General features: G+C 38.4%; 1 protein-coding gene across 1 annotated transcript in view; it reads left to right on the top strand.

The window, feature by feature from the left end:
• The window catches only part of ctnna2 (catenin (cadherin-associated protein), alpha 2), a 283286-nt gene that overhangs the window by 21607 nt on the left and 241807 nt on the right, over window positions 1–19872 (top strand). The window contains exon 2 of the mRNA XM_034120744.1: window positions 1014–1120. Within this exon, the coding sequence (XP_033976635.1) occupies window positions 1019–1120 (102 nt within the window). The 5' untranslated portion in view covers window positions 1014–1018. The remainder of the gene's footprint in view (window positions 1–1013; window positions 1121–19872) is intronic.

Below are 19872 nucleotides of genomic sequence, written 5' to 3'. Positions count from 1 at the left end.
TGTACATCCGTGTTGAGAAGGGTGCTATATAAATAAAGTTTTACTTACTTACTTATTTAAAACTGCAACCTTTCTCCTGTTTTTTGCTTACTTTTACCTCCTTTCTTAACTGTTTTCTTAATTTGGACAATTTAACAGTGCAAGGCTGCTCTCCAATGCATTGTTTGTACCTGATTTATTTAAAGTAATTGGCAATGTGGACAAATCCAAGCCATAACTCCACTAAATGACGTCTGGCTTCGCTAATTGTAGAAACACAATAACACTTTACTGAATTTGCTGTTGGCTTACAGAATGAAGTCCACTTTAAGATGGACAAAGCGCTGCATTGTGATTCTAAACTTAATTAAGAAACCTAATTGCAGAAGTATAAGGTTAGAGAGTTGGTCAGCCATTATTTTGTTGTTTCCTGGAAGTGTTTTTTTGTGTTTTTTAATATGCCAAGATGTTCTTACTGTCAACAGTTACTGGACATCCACAGAAACATTGTTTTTGAGGCAGTTATTTTAGCCTGGGATTCATTATATTTTGTGGAATCACTAGAATTTCTGTGGGGATTAAGTATTGGCACAAACTCTGTGAATACTAGTTTCTGATGGGTTGATTGTTGTTTGTTTAGTAATGAGAAATTTAAAAAAAGTGAAAAAGTAATAACGGCCAGACAGAGTGGTAGATTGATTCTTTTGAGTACACTTTTTTCATAACCGCAAAGTTGGTTTATCAAGTTCAGACCATGACCACATTTGGGACAACGCAATGTTTAAATGGAATATTGGCGTTATGATAATAAACCTTAGAATCTATGGATTTTCAACATCGCAATAAACATGACTTAACAAGGATTTATCTAATAACTCTATAACCTGGGCGTCAGTATAGAGTGTTCCTCTAACAACTCCTCTTAACACAAGTGCCTGTACTGATTCAGCGGGGAACTCGGGATTACGTTGTGCGCTGAAAGCTTTTCACAGCGAACCATCCACTAACCATTGATCTGCTTTTGCTTCCAACAGAGATCATGACGACCGCCACCTCCCCCATCCTGTTGAAATGGGACCCCAAGAGTCTTGAAATCCGCACCCTGACTGTGGAGAGGCTTCTGGAGCCGCTGGTCACACAGGTAATTCAATTTACTCTGGGATGCAAGTACAACAAAAGAGTAGCCAAAGCACTTGAGATTTGTTTTTAAGACAAGATAACAGGAGTCTGCTGACTCACTAAAAGAGGTTTACGTTTTTTTAATATGTACTAACACGAGACAAATCCTCATTTAACATTTTCTGATGCTATTAAATGAATTGTTTACAATCTGTAGGCCTTTTTTTGGTTTTGATTGCTTGAACTTTGATGAACAAAACACTTTTCATAGGTCAGGAAAAAAGCACAATTCATACTTTTTGCTTATCCCTTTGCTATACTGCTTGTTGCAAAGACTCTGTTGGGTTAGTGCCAAAGACTGTGGTCCATTGTCACTGACTTTGTTTGGCTGTGAATCAGGGTTCGGTACGTTTTACATTATTCTGATTATGATTATAATTCTGCATATATGTCTGAATCTTACTGAATCCGGGTGCTTTGCAAGTTCATTTTAACTGCTGACATAAAAAGAAACCAATTTCTACCTGAAACGTTCGGTGGGACAAAAAAACGCATTCAAAAAATCCAACAAATATTCAGTCTGCTTATGGATATATATATAAACTCAGTTTGCACGGTAATAGTAAACATATGTGTACTATCACAGAAATCCCACAACAAAATCCAGCAGACCTACTTACATTAGTAAAACAAACACAGACTCCAGGTGGGACTGTACCTATTTATTCTGGAAAGACATCCTTGGCAACTGTCCTGTTTCTCCAGGATGTCTTCATAAAGCTGCTTCATGCAGGTTATGACTGAACCTCTGACAGTTGTGGTTTTTAGATTTTGAAAGGCTAGATTTACTCACAGCCTGGAACTCAGAACACAGCCTGTTTACTCTTCAGTCCCCGAGAGAATGTATTGTATTGTAAGTATTGATTGAAGACTTGTTGCCAGCTGTACCTGTTGCCACAGCAATACACTGCTTTTATCCACTTTTGTTTGCTTTTTTTTTGGAAACAAGGGATTGTTAAAGTCTCTGGGTTTATCTGAACACACAAAACCTTTATATACCTACTTACAAATAATTCGATTTGACTCAGAAGTGGGACCGAGTTATTTTATTAGTAGCGAGGAAGTCTCTAATGTACATCCACATGCACAGTCCTGAACAAAGCATGATACCGTCATAAAATAACATGTAAGTAAACCGAAACAGGATAGCTGCAAATAAGAGTAACACATGAATGCATCATGAACAGTTTTCTTATTGTTTGCAACATATATTCTGACACCTTAGTAAACAACAAAACACAACATTGCATTCATGCTGCTCTCAAATGAAGACATGAAAGTGCTGAATTCAACATTACAAATTCTGGTAAAAAAAACATAAGCAGGAAACAATCTTATTCTTATGAATCATAAAGTATTTCCAATCTTTCTGTGGTAGCCCATACTGTGCATCTGTTTTAATAGATATTATGTAATCCGCACAAAATAAACCCTCAACTTTGAGCTTTTTTTGTTTGGTAACCTCTCCTGTGTTATGGTTTCCATATCAATGAGCCAACATAACCATAGAAAGAGCTGTATCAGTACGCTTTTGAATAAGGTCTTTGCAGACATGGATGACTTGTTAAATACACATGGCAGCATTTAGTGCTGATGTGTAGCATGCTTAAATGCACATCCCGATCATCCCTGAGACAAACATTGCACTAGACTTGCTTTTTCATTTGTATTACTGTACTTGAGATTTCCTCAAACAGCACTTATTGTGCCAAGTCAAAAGAACATCTGTGGCAAATAATAAAAAAATACCAATAGAAGCACATCAAGCTTGCCTGACTACAGGAGAAGTTGAGAATGACTTATTCATTTTAGAGTATCTAAGTTGATTGTAGTTATTGCCACCATCCATCCTGTCTGACTTTATTGGCACATTTACTTTTTCTGAATTGCATAAAACTTCCCATGAAACACCATCACTGTTTATTGGGAAGAGAACCGACATACAAGTCGTTCAATTGGCACAACCTACCCAGTTTGAATAGCATAGGCATGAAATATCAGAAAAATATAATAATAATGTCTGTCCTGGCTTCCTTCCTTGTTTTTCTTTCAAGCCACTACACGCCTTAAACAGACATTTTTAACTCGTTTTCTTCCTTTACTGTATATTACTTATAGTTGAAGAGTTGCTTGGCCTCCGATGGTTTAAATGATGTTATGCGATGTGTTTGCTCAAAATAAAATAACAAACTTTTACATGTGCAACAAAGAAAATAGGCCTTTACAATATTCAAACCAAATAGGCTAAAATAAAATAACAAACAACTATTCTTTTTTTCTTGATAAGGCTTATATAACTTAAAGGGTATTTGTACGATTCAAAACCGTTCCTCAACGGCGTCTTTCTAGCAGGTTGTTCATCATTGTCATTTTTTGAGCAGGCGCTGTGGGAATTGTAGTCTTTTATAGTGTGTTAACTACAGACGTCAACATTTGGTGGCCTTTCTTATAAAACAAAATACTGGCTCTAACAATGTCTGTCAGCTGCATCCTGCCTTTGTTCCCATGAGTGGTCACAGGTAGGTAAATGCTTTATGTTAGTATAACTTACATTTAATGAGCTTCCTATTTTCACTCAGTGATAATTATTTATCGCTTTCTATAGCATTGTCTAACAAATGATGCATTTTATTTAAAAGAATAACATGTTTCTTTGACATCTTAATATCTCTTTTCTTCATTTAACTGTTTCGCAGCAGTTAACATGAATTATTTCCGACAGCTCTATACTAAGTCATTGGATTCCAAACATTACACTTAAAGATCTAGCAAAAAGAGAAATAATTCAGATGCATGTCTTGCAATTAAAATCATTTTTGACTTAGCAGTTGCTTGACAATGAGATTAAACCGATAGGGTACTATAAGTACTTTGAAATAGATGATCTGTAATTTAATTTTCTCCCCCAGCGGAAAGTTACCTGTTAATTTGGGGATATTACAATAAGAATTCATCATCTACTTTACTGCATGATGATAGTAAAATGCTGCAACAAAGATGATATTGCGGCGAAATGCACCTGGGAATGAGAAAAACGCTAGTAATTCATCTTGACTGCACTTGCATTCAAAGTTTGAACCATTTCCTGAAATGAATGATACACTGTGCTTGTTTTTCCTGTCAATTTGTTTGATTCAGTGTTTTTGGGTTGAATTAAAGGTTACCCCAGGGGGATAGAAAACATGCTCACCCTGACATTGCTTGAGATAGCAAGCTCATTTATCATGGCCAAGCTCCCCCCCCCCCCTGTTGGAGTACTGGGCAAGTTCATAGCTAATAACACTGAGGGGCTTACTTTATCACTGAGTATGAAGGCCTGTGATATAGTAAAACATTTTATACTGCAGGCGGTAGCCATATTTTCTAAAGGATTACAGGGAGAAAGCCTTGAGAGGCAGGTAGAAAAAAGAAAGAAAACCGGGGTACTTCAAGGTTAGCTGTTTGCATTTGCATTCTACTTTATGTATCTTGGTATAACAATATTGTTATAGAAATGGAGGAGGCTTTGATTTAACCAAATGATGACAGAAGTTTGGCACATGGAGAAATGTTAGCTTTAACAAGCTGTTGGGATACTTAATGGATGCTCTAATGCATTGGCTCCTGATGTCCTCCATTACAGTATGTACATTATTTTTTTTTAAACTCATTAAATATATATGTAAAGCATTAAACATTGCAATATTCTATTGTTGGCTTCTAGGGATAACAGGTCACTTATTTATTTGAAAACTATGTCCTGATAGGTAAAATGGTAATATTGCGTAGGCAGTGGCGTTTTTATATGTACAAAAGTGGTGGGGCACAAAAAACGTAGATGTCTATATATAAGCTTCTGCAGTGACGTGCAGTGAGGTTCATGGCTGGTGAGGCACTGGCACTGACTCTTCAGGTTTACAAATATTATATTTTGACCTAAACCAAAATATAATATTATTTTCAAAAGCTTTTTTTGTCTGATGCTTCGATTAATTTTAAACAGACAGTTCAACAAAAGGATACCCAAAAAATGTCATTTTATCATTTAAATATTGAATTGTTCTCTCTTAGTAAGATCCCATTTTCAATAAAATGGCGGTCTTACCTTGACTTGAAGATGAAGTCCATTTGCCTATCCTTCTGGACAAACATTTCTATTACTTTTTTGTAAAAGTCCTCCTTATGTTCTTGTAGTTTCAAAAGTCTATCATAAATCTAATCCATAGATTTATGATAAAAAAATTATATAAGTAGGGTAGACATGTGGATGTTATCCGGCTGAACAAAACGTGCATTTATCTAACAGGTAAGTTTCCCACAGATCTTATTTCGAGCTATTTTCTAAAATCCTCTGGAGAAATCTCATTGCTTTTTTGTGCTTACTTCCTGGTTTTAGGACGCGCCACTGCAGCTCTCTCGTCTCCTCTTCACACAGCACACTTTTCGCGGCACACGTACTTACAGCCAATCAGCTCTGAATGATTTGAGATGACGTATGGTGGGGATGGTAGCTCCATGCCCCTCTGGTCATTATTTTTTTGCCACACACATTTCATTACAAAATACTCTGAGCATGCGCAGTGAAGTTTTTACAGTCACCGTTGACTTCACAGCGAGAGGAAGGGGCATAATCAGGTTTTGTCCCACATGGCTCTAAACAGCTCAATAGGCACACACTGTGACTGTAGACACACTAATTAGAAGAACACAGACTAAAACAGCAATGTACAGACGAATCAGATGATTAAACATGATCTTAAAATATATTTTATATTTTTTTTTATTTTTTTTTTTGCATTTTTGTAATCATTATTTGTAATACTTTCTGCTGACACTAGGTGGGGCTGTGCCCCACCTGCCCCTAATGACCAGTCGCCACTGTGCGTAGGTATTACTTACTAGACTATTCTGTCTAGACAGTTGATTGTAATACCAACATCTGAGTATACAAGTATTTGTCTGAAATAAACAGAACATCTCCTCAGTGAACACCCTGGAAAACGGTACAGAGAGAATGAAATGGCATTGTACACACATTCATATTCTGAGACAGTTATGCACATTGTATCCAAACAGCTAAAAAACAACAATTTCTGTAAAAAAACAAATCTATAAGCTATTAAATAAATGATCCCTTTGTATCACGCCATGCATCATCAAAGATATATTTGCACAAAAACTGCACATCATTGCATATTAAACTAAAATGTTAAATTACTTTTCAAAAGAGACTAATGGGACTTCAGCACAGGCCTACTGTACCTCTCAGTAGATAGGGTCTACTGGAAGAGAGCAGTGCAAAAGAATGAGCCTTGCCACTTAATGAGTCTTTGTGCTGGTCCTTCTGATGCAGTCGATCAGATATCTGGTAAATATAAGTTTGCTGATCCCAAAACTCACATCAGTGTCTCATCAGGTACATTTTCTCCTGTAACCCTTTCACAGCACGAGCTGCTAACGAGGTAAAAAGCTCTCCAACCATAGTTTCCAGGGTGAGAGGTGTAGAGAGGCTTCATCATTTACGGTGAACTGCCAGACAGTATTTCATCAGAGAGAAGACACCTCTCTTCTCCGTTGTCTCACTCTCGCTCTCTCCCGTTCTTACACACGCACACACACACGCACGCACGCACGCACACACGCACGCGCACGCACGCACGCACGCACGCACGCACGCACACACACACACACATTTATTTAGTGTTTGCTTTTCACTTCTTTCTCACACATTCCATTTCATCTAAACTTGTTATGTGCACAGAAATAAACCCTCGTTGATCATTTTCTACGACTTCCCTTTCCAGGAATACCTGACAAAGATAACTATAAATATCCCAGTTACAATAAACAGATACAGCCAGCATTATTTCATCATAATGAGCTAGAGGAGTTGCCTATACTTTCTTCTTTCCTATAAGATTTAATTCAGTAAACCAATATGTAGCTTTGAATTAAAACTTTACAGTAATAGACTCAGTTCCTATTAAATGAATACTCTTTCAAAAAATACTGATACAATTTTGGTGGAAAAAGTTATTGTACCCCATTCATAATTTAACAACCCCTCAGAAATATATTGTGTCACTTTGACAGGGGGCCTGATCCCTACGATGGAAACCACCACTGTATCTAAAGTAGTTAAACCTCCATCCTTACCAGCTACAGACAAATGTTACACATTTGCCAAATAATGATAAATCATAGGGGCCATTTTTCTGCAAAATGTGTACTTTTCCTTTTGATACTTAAACACATTAAAAGATAATATTAAAAGTTATAGTAACATATTTAAATCACTTTTACTTATGTGGGGTTTTTAAATGCTGGACTTTTACTTTTAATGGAATATTTTTGTATTGATAGTTTGACTTACTTCAATCAAAGGGTCAGAGTATTTCTTCCACCACTGATCTATCCAATATATATTTACCATTCAACCTATATTATTTAAGCAAAGCAAAAACATACAATACGCTTTTTTTGTTGCATTCCTGCTCTCAAAGTCGGTCTGGGTTTGAAAGTGATATGAGCAAACACTTTCTGATCTCTTCCCCCTAATGCTGCCTCTTCAGTAAGATTCCAACCTACGGGATGTTAGGTCGTTGACATTCTGCCTCTTTGTGATGCGACACCAGAGAAGAAGCTTCTTTCTTCCATACTTGCTCTTGATACTCTAGAGGTCGTCACACAGCCATAACTCGATATGTGCTACATGCACAACACCCTCTGGTCCAGCAGACACTGTGGTTGGTTCCTCTTCCATTGTCACATGAGTAAAAGTGAAAACGTATTAACACACTTTACAGGATAAACTAGAAATAAAAAAAAAGCTTTATCTTGACGGATATAGTTAATTAGCATGACATGCGTATGCACAGTTTGTGTTGTTGCTTGTCTAAATTCACATAAATCATTGATTAGTTGTGTTTGGGAGACACGGCAAAACAATATTCTAAAAATGTGGTTTCTTGGTCATTAGGTTGCGAGCTATGATTCCTTGGCATATTGACTTAGCCGGACACCTGAGGGGCAGAGTTGGCTGTCAGGAGTGGATGCTTTAGCCGCCTTTGTTTTTGTGTATCATCCAAGCCCAAGGTTTGGCTCATTGCATTGGTTGGCACCTGACACACACACACACGCGCACGCACGCACACACACACACACACACACGCTCTAGTCAAGGGGCTTAACATAAAAGGGAGGGGAGACGACGGCGGCGAGGGGATTAAGGCTTCATGCTGCATCACTGTCATAATCCATTAAGCTAGCGGAAAAGCAGGAAGCTGGACCTCAAACAGACACTTTTTGGAGGCAAAAATTGAGGCTATACTTCTCGTAAAAGTTTTGACTAAAACCACAGTCACTCTCAGGAGTTGGAAAGTTGTATTTAAGAATATAACAACAGCTTGTTAACAGCAGAAGCATCTTTTTAAGGAAAATCTAAATGTGTGATTTTGTTTAATGAAGAAATGGATAAAGAGAGTCTTTAACTTCATATTTGAAAGTCATGCTAAAAAAGGGGAAAATCTCACTGGATTTGAAGATGTGAAGACCTCCACTCTTTGTACTTTTTTTATGTCCCTTGTTTCAATTTGGACGAGAGTATTTCTAAGAGTTTTTGAACCCTGTGAGAGGCTATGATTTCCAAAGGCAGACTTGAACCCCTGCTTTTTGGCATGCTACTTATCGGACACTTATTATGTTACAGGAAGCAATGCTTCATTGAAGCTGGAACAGGGAAAATGAATAGGGCAGCTGAAAAGACAGTGATTTTTTTACTAAGGCATGGTCAAAAGTTAATTTAACATTATAACAATTCAAAAAAATACTACTTTATTTACTGATGCCTTTAATGTGATAAGCACACAGGTTAAACGTTTAACTTTTCTGATCAAAGTTTGCAATAATCAAACATCTTCCACTCAAACAGTCATATATTGATGACATATCTAAATCTAAGTTGATTAAACATCCAGTCAACACGATTTTAATACGATGTTGCTCTCTTCCAGCTTTGGTATAGTCATGTGATGCATTAGATCTGCTCTGGTGTGGCCTCAGTTGACCCTCCTGCCTCGCATGATATCGTGACATTAGCTCAGTTCTCAGATGTTTCACATCACTGCTCCCCAGAGAATGCTTAGCGTGCATCTTTGATGGCCTTCACAGTGAGACATTGTATTCAACAGTGGCCAGAAGGAATGCAACATTAACATTTATTTGATATTGTGACTTACATTAATGTTTATCGACAATATGGAAAACACCTACAGTTGGGAACTCCACCTGCATGACTTGCATGACACCCAACATTTGCTCAGATGTTGGTCTAGTGACAAACAACTTTCCTTTATCATAGTTTTATTAGACCCTTAGTGTTTAATTTATTTTCTTTTTCCTATCTTTGGGTATTCTGTTTGAAGATAGACACCTTTAGTAAATCAGTCTTGGTCAAACTCCCTTGCATATTAATCCAAACATATGGCAGTTAGCCGGTGCATTTATTTCTCAGCTATTTTGGCAGTGACCCGTCTGGACTCCCTGTTTGCATGTTCTGAAAATCAATGCGGTGTTGTTTTCTATGCAGCTCAACACATGAGGTATTGACGTCCCTTACAGTGCATGCATTTAATGGCACTTACTTCTCTGCCCTTATCTGTTGCTCTCTTATTCTGTGACTCTGCGTCTGAAATCGTGCTTTGAAAGTAATACTTGAATTGTACACAGTAGCATGATAAGGATGACAGCTGTGCCATTATGCAGAGTGCCCCCTGTTAGCTTCTGCCTTCTCATTACCTCTGCCAGGGCCTCGGGGTCAGTTGTGGATCTTGTGAAACACACTTTAATCTGTCTTCGGGCTGTGTTTTCTGACACCTTGCTATGTCAGCATATGGCATGCCCCAGGGTTCTGAACAGCAGCCATGCACAGATGCCGAGTGCCCGCTCTTTCTCTGCTTTCCTACCATGGAAGATAAATCAAATCAGAACACATATCTTAAGAAACAACCCCCTTTTGAGCATTATTTTCACAAGTATGCGAGTGAGTCAAAAACATCCTTTCTTTATATTTTTTGTTGCTTTATTTGGTTATTCATGATCTTAATCACTGGAAAACCTGTACCATAAATACTTCCCTAGTATTAGCTCATTGTACATGTGATTGGACAGCACTGCTTATTTTCTCTGGTGGTGCATTCACTTTTCAAGTTTCTCCATCACTAATAAGTTTGATATACATTTAAATATAAATGTAACTAAATACTTTGGTGCGATGGAGGTTAAAGAGTCACCGCAGACTTCTAACAGCAAATAGGACTCGGCCTTAGTAAACCGCGTGGAGACTGAGAGCTACCTAAACACCCCAAAAAGCAGACTTTGAACTTGTTGATCTTTGGTGTTAATATATAATGTCTCCAGCATTCTATTCGTGTCCGTTATTGTGAAGGAGAGCTATCATGCATGCATTAAATCACTTTACTGCTATACCATACATGGGCAACTGTGACATGTCAAAATATCTTCTATCAAAATAGCCCAGCTTCTCTTTGAAACCATTTCTGTTTTAAACTAGACATTTTGAATGAATGATGTATTTATGTAAATAATGAGTATATGTTGGTTGACAGTGACTCAGTCTTTTTTGTCTCAAAATGTTGGTGGGTTGTATTCTCTGCATCAATTATGGAAATGACGGAACACTTAATCTCTTTTTAGCTAGCTCTCAAGGCCTCAGTTTCCATTACACTTCTTGATAACGTTTTCTAAAAGCATTTACTCGATAAAGAAAATACTTTATTTAAAACTTTTATAAATGAGAGAGAGGGAGAGAGCCAGGCGAGAGAGAGGGGATGTTTCTATATATTCATTATTGAATACGCCCTGTCTCATGCCTGAAAGCTGTGGGTGCTGCAGAGGAGAGTTCAAGGTCAGTACTGTATGCCTTGTATTGTCTGGTAGTCTGTGAACCAGGACATTATTGGAACACGGATTTAACATTTACTCACCACAGCCTCTTACATACTTACATACTTTACTTTATTAGTTCCCTGGCCTGACAAAACTGACATAATGTCACTCAGCTTATGCTCTGAAAATGCTGCGTAGATCCACAGAACAAAAACACATCTGATCCATTTGGGATCTTCAAAGCACTCTGACTTTGTGCCAGCAGGGGTCTTCCAGGGCCTCCCCTGTTCTGCCGTATGTGTGAAAGAGTAAGACAGAGAGGAAGAGGATGAAAGGGAACGAAGCAGACGAATAATCTGGGATTCTGATTGTCTGCATATTTGGCTGGGAGCAAGATCAGCACAGATGTAATCTAAATGAGGCCAAATAGTCATAAATGCGTGTCTACTTTTTACTCTCTTTATTTTTCATATGCATGTGCACTTTTAGGGTATCATTTCTGTGTAACTTTCTTCAATACAGCCATTTTCTTCCCGTATGACCTATAAATGGAGTTAACTTGACAAACGTCTTATTTTAGAGAACAGAACATGCCACATAACAATCCCATTCCCATGCATAATTGACTCGCCTAGTTCCACTGCTTAACTACTTTGGTCTATAGATCTCCTTCAAGTTTTTCGCTTTTCGCTTTTTGCTGAGTTTTGTATTTACTTAGAGGCAGAGTCAGTGTTCACTATAAACTGGCTACAGTTCCCTGAAGGTAATGATTTGATGTGCCTCACTGTGCTTGCATACGTTTGAACACATTAATTACTTTGGTCTTTATTGGGTGAATATTCCTTCTACGCATTGCATCTATTAAATTATTAAAAGTAACTCTGGAGATAATCCTATCAATATTAACAGATTAAGTCCATTCAGTAGTGGTACTTGAGTTTGAAACCTGCATGAATAGATGAAAGTTATTTCTACGTATATTTTCCACATTTTTACTTTTTAATGCTATTTTATTTCTATTTCAGAAATATTTTGGACTGTTTATTTCTAGTGTCTTAATTTGTCTTATGTACATTGCCTTGTTTTTTATGCTGTTGCAATGCAAAAATGTCCCACATTTGGATCAGTAAAGTACTTATCGATATATACTTCTCAGAGGAGTTGTCATCTATAAAGCAACATTTTAATTTAGGTTTTCTAATGATTTTGCGGTGTCAACATATCATCAACAACTACCAAGCTGTCATGTACCAAAACATGTTGTGCTCTGCTCTGGTCTATTTTTATTTTTTTTATTTCCCATCCTTGCCTCAGACCCTGAACTGGATAATCAATTTTCCATCCATTTCCGAACACAATCTTAAATAATCAGGTCCACTTTCTGTTGCTAGTAGTAACCCCTACTTGCACAGTTACACAGCAGGTTCAGTTTAACTTACATCGTTACATCTAGGCCCTATTCAACATCACTGCCTATTTACTACATGCAGTAGAGCACTACATTCACTGTCTTCTTAAGTGACCAACTGGTCCAACTGGGTTTGTAATTTGACCATTGAGCAGCTTTAAACTTGTCAGAGATAAGGCTTGCTGATGGAAGCAAAGAGGATACTTTGCATGCTGTACTGTAGGTTATCTTGTCCTCTGTTGCTATGCTTCTGTATCATATCATCAAAACCTTATTGTAATGTAATATTCTCACACCTGAAGCTGTGTTTCTTGCGGATTTTTTCACTGGTTTCTTGGACACTCGTCATTGTGACCTTATCTCACAGAAGCCATTTGAGATTTGAGAAAGCTTTGATGTTGTTCGTCTTTGAAGTGAACAGAATTTAAGATACCATTTGTTGTTTTGAAGATTATGGGAAAACCTTAAGGCAAGTTATGCAAAATGTAAACCCAAGTCAAATAAGGACTCATTGACGTTTTAACAGATGAAATAGGCAGTTTTACACAAACTTTCAGTAGTTTCTTATACTCATATTTTAAATGAGTTGGAGAGTAAACGATACAAAGGATGTATTGTTGCTGAAATGTTCTAATTGGCTAGTGTTGCACATTGTTTTAAAAAACAACGCTATGGTGCTGCTGTTTTCCTTAGATAAGTTCCCCAAGGTCTACTCATTAAGTCTTTTTTCATGAACACTAGATAAATGGTATTTGTAAGTATTTCTTGGCAACCAAACAAGCTGTTTTCTACATGGAGCAATGTGTCTGGCTACCACATTAGGCTTTGGGGTAAGTCTGATCATTTTTAAAAGGGGGAACAATTGTTCATACAATCAGTTGTATAAGGCTTGCCCACCTGAACTCCTTTATGGGCACTATTTGTGACGATCAACTACAATTTGAAAATAAAACAGCCCTGTCATTCCCTCAAAAAATGAATTTAGTAACCTCAGTGAAAGCAAAAGGACATTTCTTAGGAGGATGATAATGAAGGAGTGGGAGGATCAAACAGAGTATAGAAACATGGGCAAAGACGGTGACTAATGAGGAAATATTATGGGGAGAATTAAAGTGTATTGCACTGTTGAAGCAGATTAAACAAGTGCTGTTCTCAGAAATTCCCTCTTAAAATGTTGGAAAGATTATTTGAGACGGCACCATTTATAAATAATCCAGATATCACTGTAAAATGCATACAAATTCAACAAAACTGCAGATTAACCTAACATTTCAGTAAGCTTTTCATTCAAGTCAGACAACTAAAACAAAAATGATAACTATTGTTGACAACCAGCGCTATGTTTTTATAATTCATCAGGTTTTCTTCTTTAATAACTAAGTGTGCTTCCAGGAGGCTTTATGAGAATATTGCCAGCGAGCATGCTATATAGTTAAGAATACCAAACCTTGACACCCCTGCAATGTGACACTTCCTGCTAAAACTCTTCGCCCCTGCCGCCCACAAACCTATTCAGGTACCAATCCTAATGCTTGCTAATCCTCACTGCTTTGCATTTCACCACGTGTTAACTTCAAAATATATTTTAAATAACAGGGTATGATGAAAAGTAAGCATAGCCTTCAGTGTAAAACAATCTCATGGCACTGGTGTTGTGCTGGCATAGCTTATATCATCAGGAAAGTATGTGTAGATATACATCGCATTAGTTTTTTTCCTTGCGTGTGAATATTTCTGCATTTGAATATATTCATCTTGACTATATACAGTAGTAGTGTGTATTGTTTCTACTCTGTGTGTAACATGGCCTGAAGCCATTAGAGCGCCCAAATGATGCAAACTGTTTTTTATATTGTCTTTCTCACAGCTAGGTGATTGATTCATCCACTTGGGAAAACGAAGAGGACCTTGTCTTGCTTTTGTCCCCAGAGCTTTTGCACACATCATGCACTTTACACATGGGCATAAATGGCCTCATCAATTATTTCACAGGGAAGTTTACTGTATGTGCATCAGTGACTGTGGGAGAGTGCCATGGGTTAACATCATCTCTCAGAAACTGTGTACGGGTGTGCATGATGATGCATGTGTGCAATTGGCTACAAGTGCACACACATACACATGCGCTTGCCGCTTACCTAATGTTCAGCAGTTAAAGTGCATCACTCATTCGTTGGATGCGAGTCTCAGAGGCTGAAGGCGGAAAATTGAATGGCTACGCAGAGCCACGGGGATTTACTACTGAGTGGACAGTCCACTGGCCAGTGCTCTGAAGAGGAAAGGCTGCATGGCATTTAATACTATTGATCAGCAATAAATTGGGAAGGAAAGGCACAACAGCTCCTAGAGCCTGAAGGAAAGGTGAGCCTCACCACTGCCGCAGAATAATCACTTATATATTACCTGTTAACGGTTTCCAACTTGATTATTTGCTTTCAAAATCAGCAGCAACTTTCCATACCTGAGATGCGGTATTACATCCCACGCTCTTGAGCAAGATTCAAAAGCTGGGGATAAATCGATTATTTCTAGCAAATGTGTCACTGCTAATGAAAGTGTGAGAAATAACATAGTTTGAAATGGTTGGGTTGGAGACGGGAAACCGTGGCCTGAAAACAACATGGTGCCACAACCTAAGTGGACCCAGCTCAGCTCCCTCTGCATGATATGTTTGAAGAATGGTGTGCAGCATCAGGGTGCTTTAGTTCAACACATAACTGAAGTGCTCGGATACATTTGTCAACATGTTGCTAATGGAAATACAAGCCAATCCGTGTGGATGAGATTTTCTAGATGATCACACATCCGCATGAGAGCCATGTCCAAATATATTCTTGTCTGCTCAGCCATTTCTTATTATTTGTTCCCATAATGCATCTGTGATCTTGCCTTTTTTGTGTGTGACTGTGGTCGTTTCTCAATGTCGAGTAAAGCTGCTGCAGAGCCACTATTTCAAGTATACTACGTCATCGAGTGGCGCCGAAGGACTGTTTAAATGCCCAGCATTCGGCGCCACTCGATGACGTAGTATACTTGAAATAGTGGCTCTGCAGCAGCTTTACTCGACATTGAGAAACGGCCCGTGTCTTGATGTGTGTATGTGGTCATTGCTGGGTCTGTTTGTTTGTGTCTTCTTCCTTGCACAATAATTCACAACAATTCCTAGGGGAAGAAAACCGACCCAGGAATTGCCTGTGATCCACAGTCACAGTATTACGCTGTCTACATCTGTTTCCAGCTATATTTACCATGTCAAAATGAACCCTGACATATTCATTTGTAGTTGGTAGCATGACAAGTGCTGTATCTGTTCAGCTGCCAGTAGTTCTTTTGTTATTATTTGTTTGTAATGATTAAACGCTTTTGTTGACTGTCAGCCTAATCCCTAAAAATCTCTGAACTTGTGCTGAGAGCTCACTGCTATTTTGTGCAAACCTTTCTGGAATAACTACAATTTAAAGTGGACCTATCATGCTATATTTGAATAATATAGTGTAGTACCATACCTATATAAGGCATATTTATACTTTTTTTTTTTCAAAATACCAAACAGATCATGCATTTTAGCCATGCCTCATTTCGCTCAATTTGAAAAATGTTAGCTCTGTTTTTGCAAGGGCAGATTCAGTGAGAACAGCACCACTTACAGGCCTGGCATATGTACTACAGCGTCTCCAGCGCTTTCGAACGGCAATGGCCGTGGCTGTCTCCTCCTGATTGGTGGAGTTGGCCCAATAGCCGTAGCGCCACCGTCCTGACGTCAGGACAGTGTTCAAATCTGGATCAGTTTTTATCAGATCCGTTGCAGCCCCTTTTTTAGAGATTTGGGTATGGAGGAAAATAGAGAGGGTTGTGTTTTCTGACACTTGGTGAGTTCCCTGGAACACCGGGGACACATATTCATGTATAAAAGACGTACAAAAGTGCATTTTGCATGATAGGTCCCCTTTAAGTAAAACACCTCTTTTGGAAGTGACACTTGAATATTGTTGAATTGTAGATTTTGACCATTAATAGCAACAGGGCCAATTTTAACATTTATACTGTGCAATAGCAGTATTGAATGCTCCCAGCTTCCACATCATGTTAATTACAATCTTTAAAATGGAAAACTTCCAATCAAATGCATGGAAATGAATGCACTCTTTTCACAAGACTTATAAATCCGCAGTGCACATAATGTACGATTGTGTAAATGCATGCTCCTGAATTCCACTTCCATAGTTAGGCATAGATTACACACAATCGACAATCAGCTGAATATGACTCCCTATTTCACCTAAATATATACCATGACGCACAGCTGCACTATTCATGGCACATGTAGTGTTGCAAATGAATGAGTCACACATTCTATATCTTATTCATCATCATCAGAGAGGTAATCAACAATCATTTTAATATTGGAATTTATATTGAAACAGACTTTTCACAGTAAAGTATAAGCAAACATTAAATAAATACATCACATTACTATGTTGATTTAATATGTTTATCACACTGAGCTGGTTCTAAAAGGGTCTGTGTACACACAGTAGGTGAGAACTGCCCAAATTATTTTTAAATACCAATTATTATGTTGGCAATAGCAACAACACATGCATGTTTGCTGTGCATAATTATTTTGTTTACATCCCACCCCTGGGTTAAGAAGGGCTATTTAGTGATAACACTGTGTAGGACCCCTGCAGCACGAACAAATATAATGAGCCAAACTGTTCAGTGTGTCTCTTTCCCCCTCAATAAGTGTTCACTTTTGAATCCCCCCCTCATCAGGCAGAACACAGCCCTCTTTAGTTGGCAAATAATTACATATTTTATACTATTGCATCATATGGGCAGACATTTCCTTATCTTCTCCTTGAACTCTTTTTCCATCCCATTTCTTATGTCGACTCTTATCATTCCAACTCTGGAGTATTAATGCCTATACAAAATATGTTTGCTGACTGAAATATTTGTGGGCTCAGTGAAAGCCAGTTGTGTAATTGGCTCTGGGCCGCCCCTGGCCAACTTGTGGCCCCACGCAAAGTTATGGGGGGGGGTTCTAGTGGAGCCTCGCAGCGGCGAAACTGTGCCGCGCCTACACTAATTGCGCCGCATAAGCGCATAGTTGCGCCGCATTTGCGGCTCAGTTGAGGCTCCCTCCGCAAGATGAGGCCCCCTCCGCGAGATGAGGCCCCCTCCGCAAGATGAGGCCCCCTCAGCGACATGAGGCCCCCTCCGCGAGGTGAGGCCCCACGCAGTCTGCGTGATCTGCGTGTAGGGAGGGGCGGCCCTGAATTGGCTTAAGTAATAGAGACATGTCGGTTCACTCATTCCCACGACTCACTGCTTTGAGTCATATCTCGCCACCTGTTTTTATATTCTATAATTTATTGCATTCTATTTCGATGTAAATTACTGCTTATTTTATTGCTATCTTACTATATTTGTATTACAGTATTTGTATTACAGTGTTCTTAATATAGTTCGCTATCTGTGTACTTTTTAAAATCTTTATTTTTATTTTTTATGTATGCACCATGACACCTAGTCAAATTCCTCGTACACGTGAACCTACCTGGTAATAAACCCGTTTCTGATTCTGGTCTGATTCTGATTAACACATACCGTATCACACATGCCGATAGAGCTGAGGTACACTCTCATTAAGTATGTGTCTTTGAAAGCTACTGTCCTTTGCTTTTTACCTTTAAACATTGCTGGGTGATGATAACGGGACTTAAAAATGTAATAGTCTAGCAAATATATATATGACCATATCTACATAGGAAAGCTTGTTGTATGTTAGCAGACAGGCCTGAGAGATGACATCATAACTTGTGGCTGTATGGAAATAACCCCAGTGTGGTCTTGCATGAAAATTCAAGCAGTGCTACTATTACCCACGATAAATGGGCCGGCCCAGGGCCAATTACCAGCTGGCCGAAAAGGGCAAAGCTGCATTGCAGAGACACTGCATTTGTTTGGTTCCGTATTAGGCCACATTTGGATGCACTTGGCAAACATTACTGTGGTCAACTTACTTTCCTTTTGCAAACTTATTTTATTTCTACCTCCTTCCCTGAGGGATCCTTTTGATAAGTCTGTGTGTCTGGTTGTTTTTATTACTTGGATAGGTAACAACACATTCAGGCTGTTTTGTGTTGAAGCCATGACATGCACAACATATCTGTATGACATTAATTGACTACACATTGTGAAGGAATGTGAGAGAACAGTTTGAACACTAAACCTTGAATCTTTGGACGACCACATGTGCCCTGTAGTAAAAGACTATGTTTGAGGTGATACAGATCACTTACTGTAGGTGAATAGATATACATATTTACACAATTTCACAATTCTGCTTTGATGCTATATCGTATGTTTCGATATATGGATGTTTCATTTACAGTAGTAACTTGCTGTGGCACATGGAGATGCAGCATACAGAAGCTCCCATGAACTTTGCTTCATTTTCCTTTTAAGTGTTGCAATTCTGTCTTTATTCCTGAAGCACGAACTAAGCTAAAAAGACTAGGACACATGGATATTCCACTACCAAGCCTGTTCCTTGCTGATATCCTGCTGTAGGAAATAAGATGGATAAAAAAAGACTAGCTTACCCAGAAGTCTCGGACTCAATCATAACATCCCAGATTTAGCTGTTGAACAGACTCTGTTGATAGGAGGTAGAAATGTTACCATCAATATCTATAATGCTCCTAAGTTGATGAGATTTCCCGCATGTCACATTTGAATGTTAACATATTTCCACCTGAGACTTCACCTTTGTTTTGTTGCTGCTGTTTATGTTCCTGCTGATGAATATACAAAAATACACCACCAAAATGCACTACAATTTAGTTTTGTCATTTCTTCTTTACCATTTTCGGACTAAGCTTCAACTGCATTTCATTGTGTGACCCTGTGTTGCAGAATGTCCATAAAGGATTGTTGAATCCTTGTTTTTTGGCAAGAGGGATGGTTGTGTTGAAGTTTGTGAATGTGTCTGTGTACCGGGAATATTCTATTATCCTTTATATTTATTACTTGTAGTGTCTACGGCTTACATCCTGTTGCAACATTCTTTCCCTGTTTGCTTGATTGGCCCACTCTGAACGTGATGCCTGTCAGTGCTGAACATTTTCCAATAGCCACACAGACAGACTTTTTGTCATATGCTGTGTCTCTGTGGAAGTGACAGTGATTAAACTTGGATGTCTCGGCGAGTAAAAAGCTGTGGGGTCTAAGGAACTCCAAATCTAATGTCCTTCAGCCTGAAACAAACACGCTGCCTTTCCAGCCTGCAATGTGTGTCCCTCTAAGGACACTTTTTAGAGGGAAATCGGATTCCCACACATCATCTAATCAGTGTAAACTGCCTGTTTATATAGGTCCTTTAAATTAGTTTGCTGTCCATGCTTCTAGGAATA

Source organism: Trematomus bernacchii, unplaced genomic scaffold (assembly GCF_902827165.1).
Source record: "Trematomus bernacchii unplaced genomic scaffold, fTreBer1.1, whole genome shotgun sequence".
NCBI classification, from domain to species: domain Eukaryota; kingdom Metazoa; phylum Chordata; class Actinopteri; order Perciformes; family Nototheniidae; genus Trematomus; species Trematomus bernacchii.
Note: the sequence above shows the minus strand (reverse complement) of the source record. Positions and strands in the feature narration are given on the sequence as shown.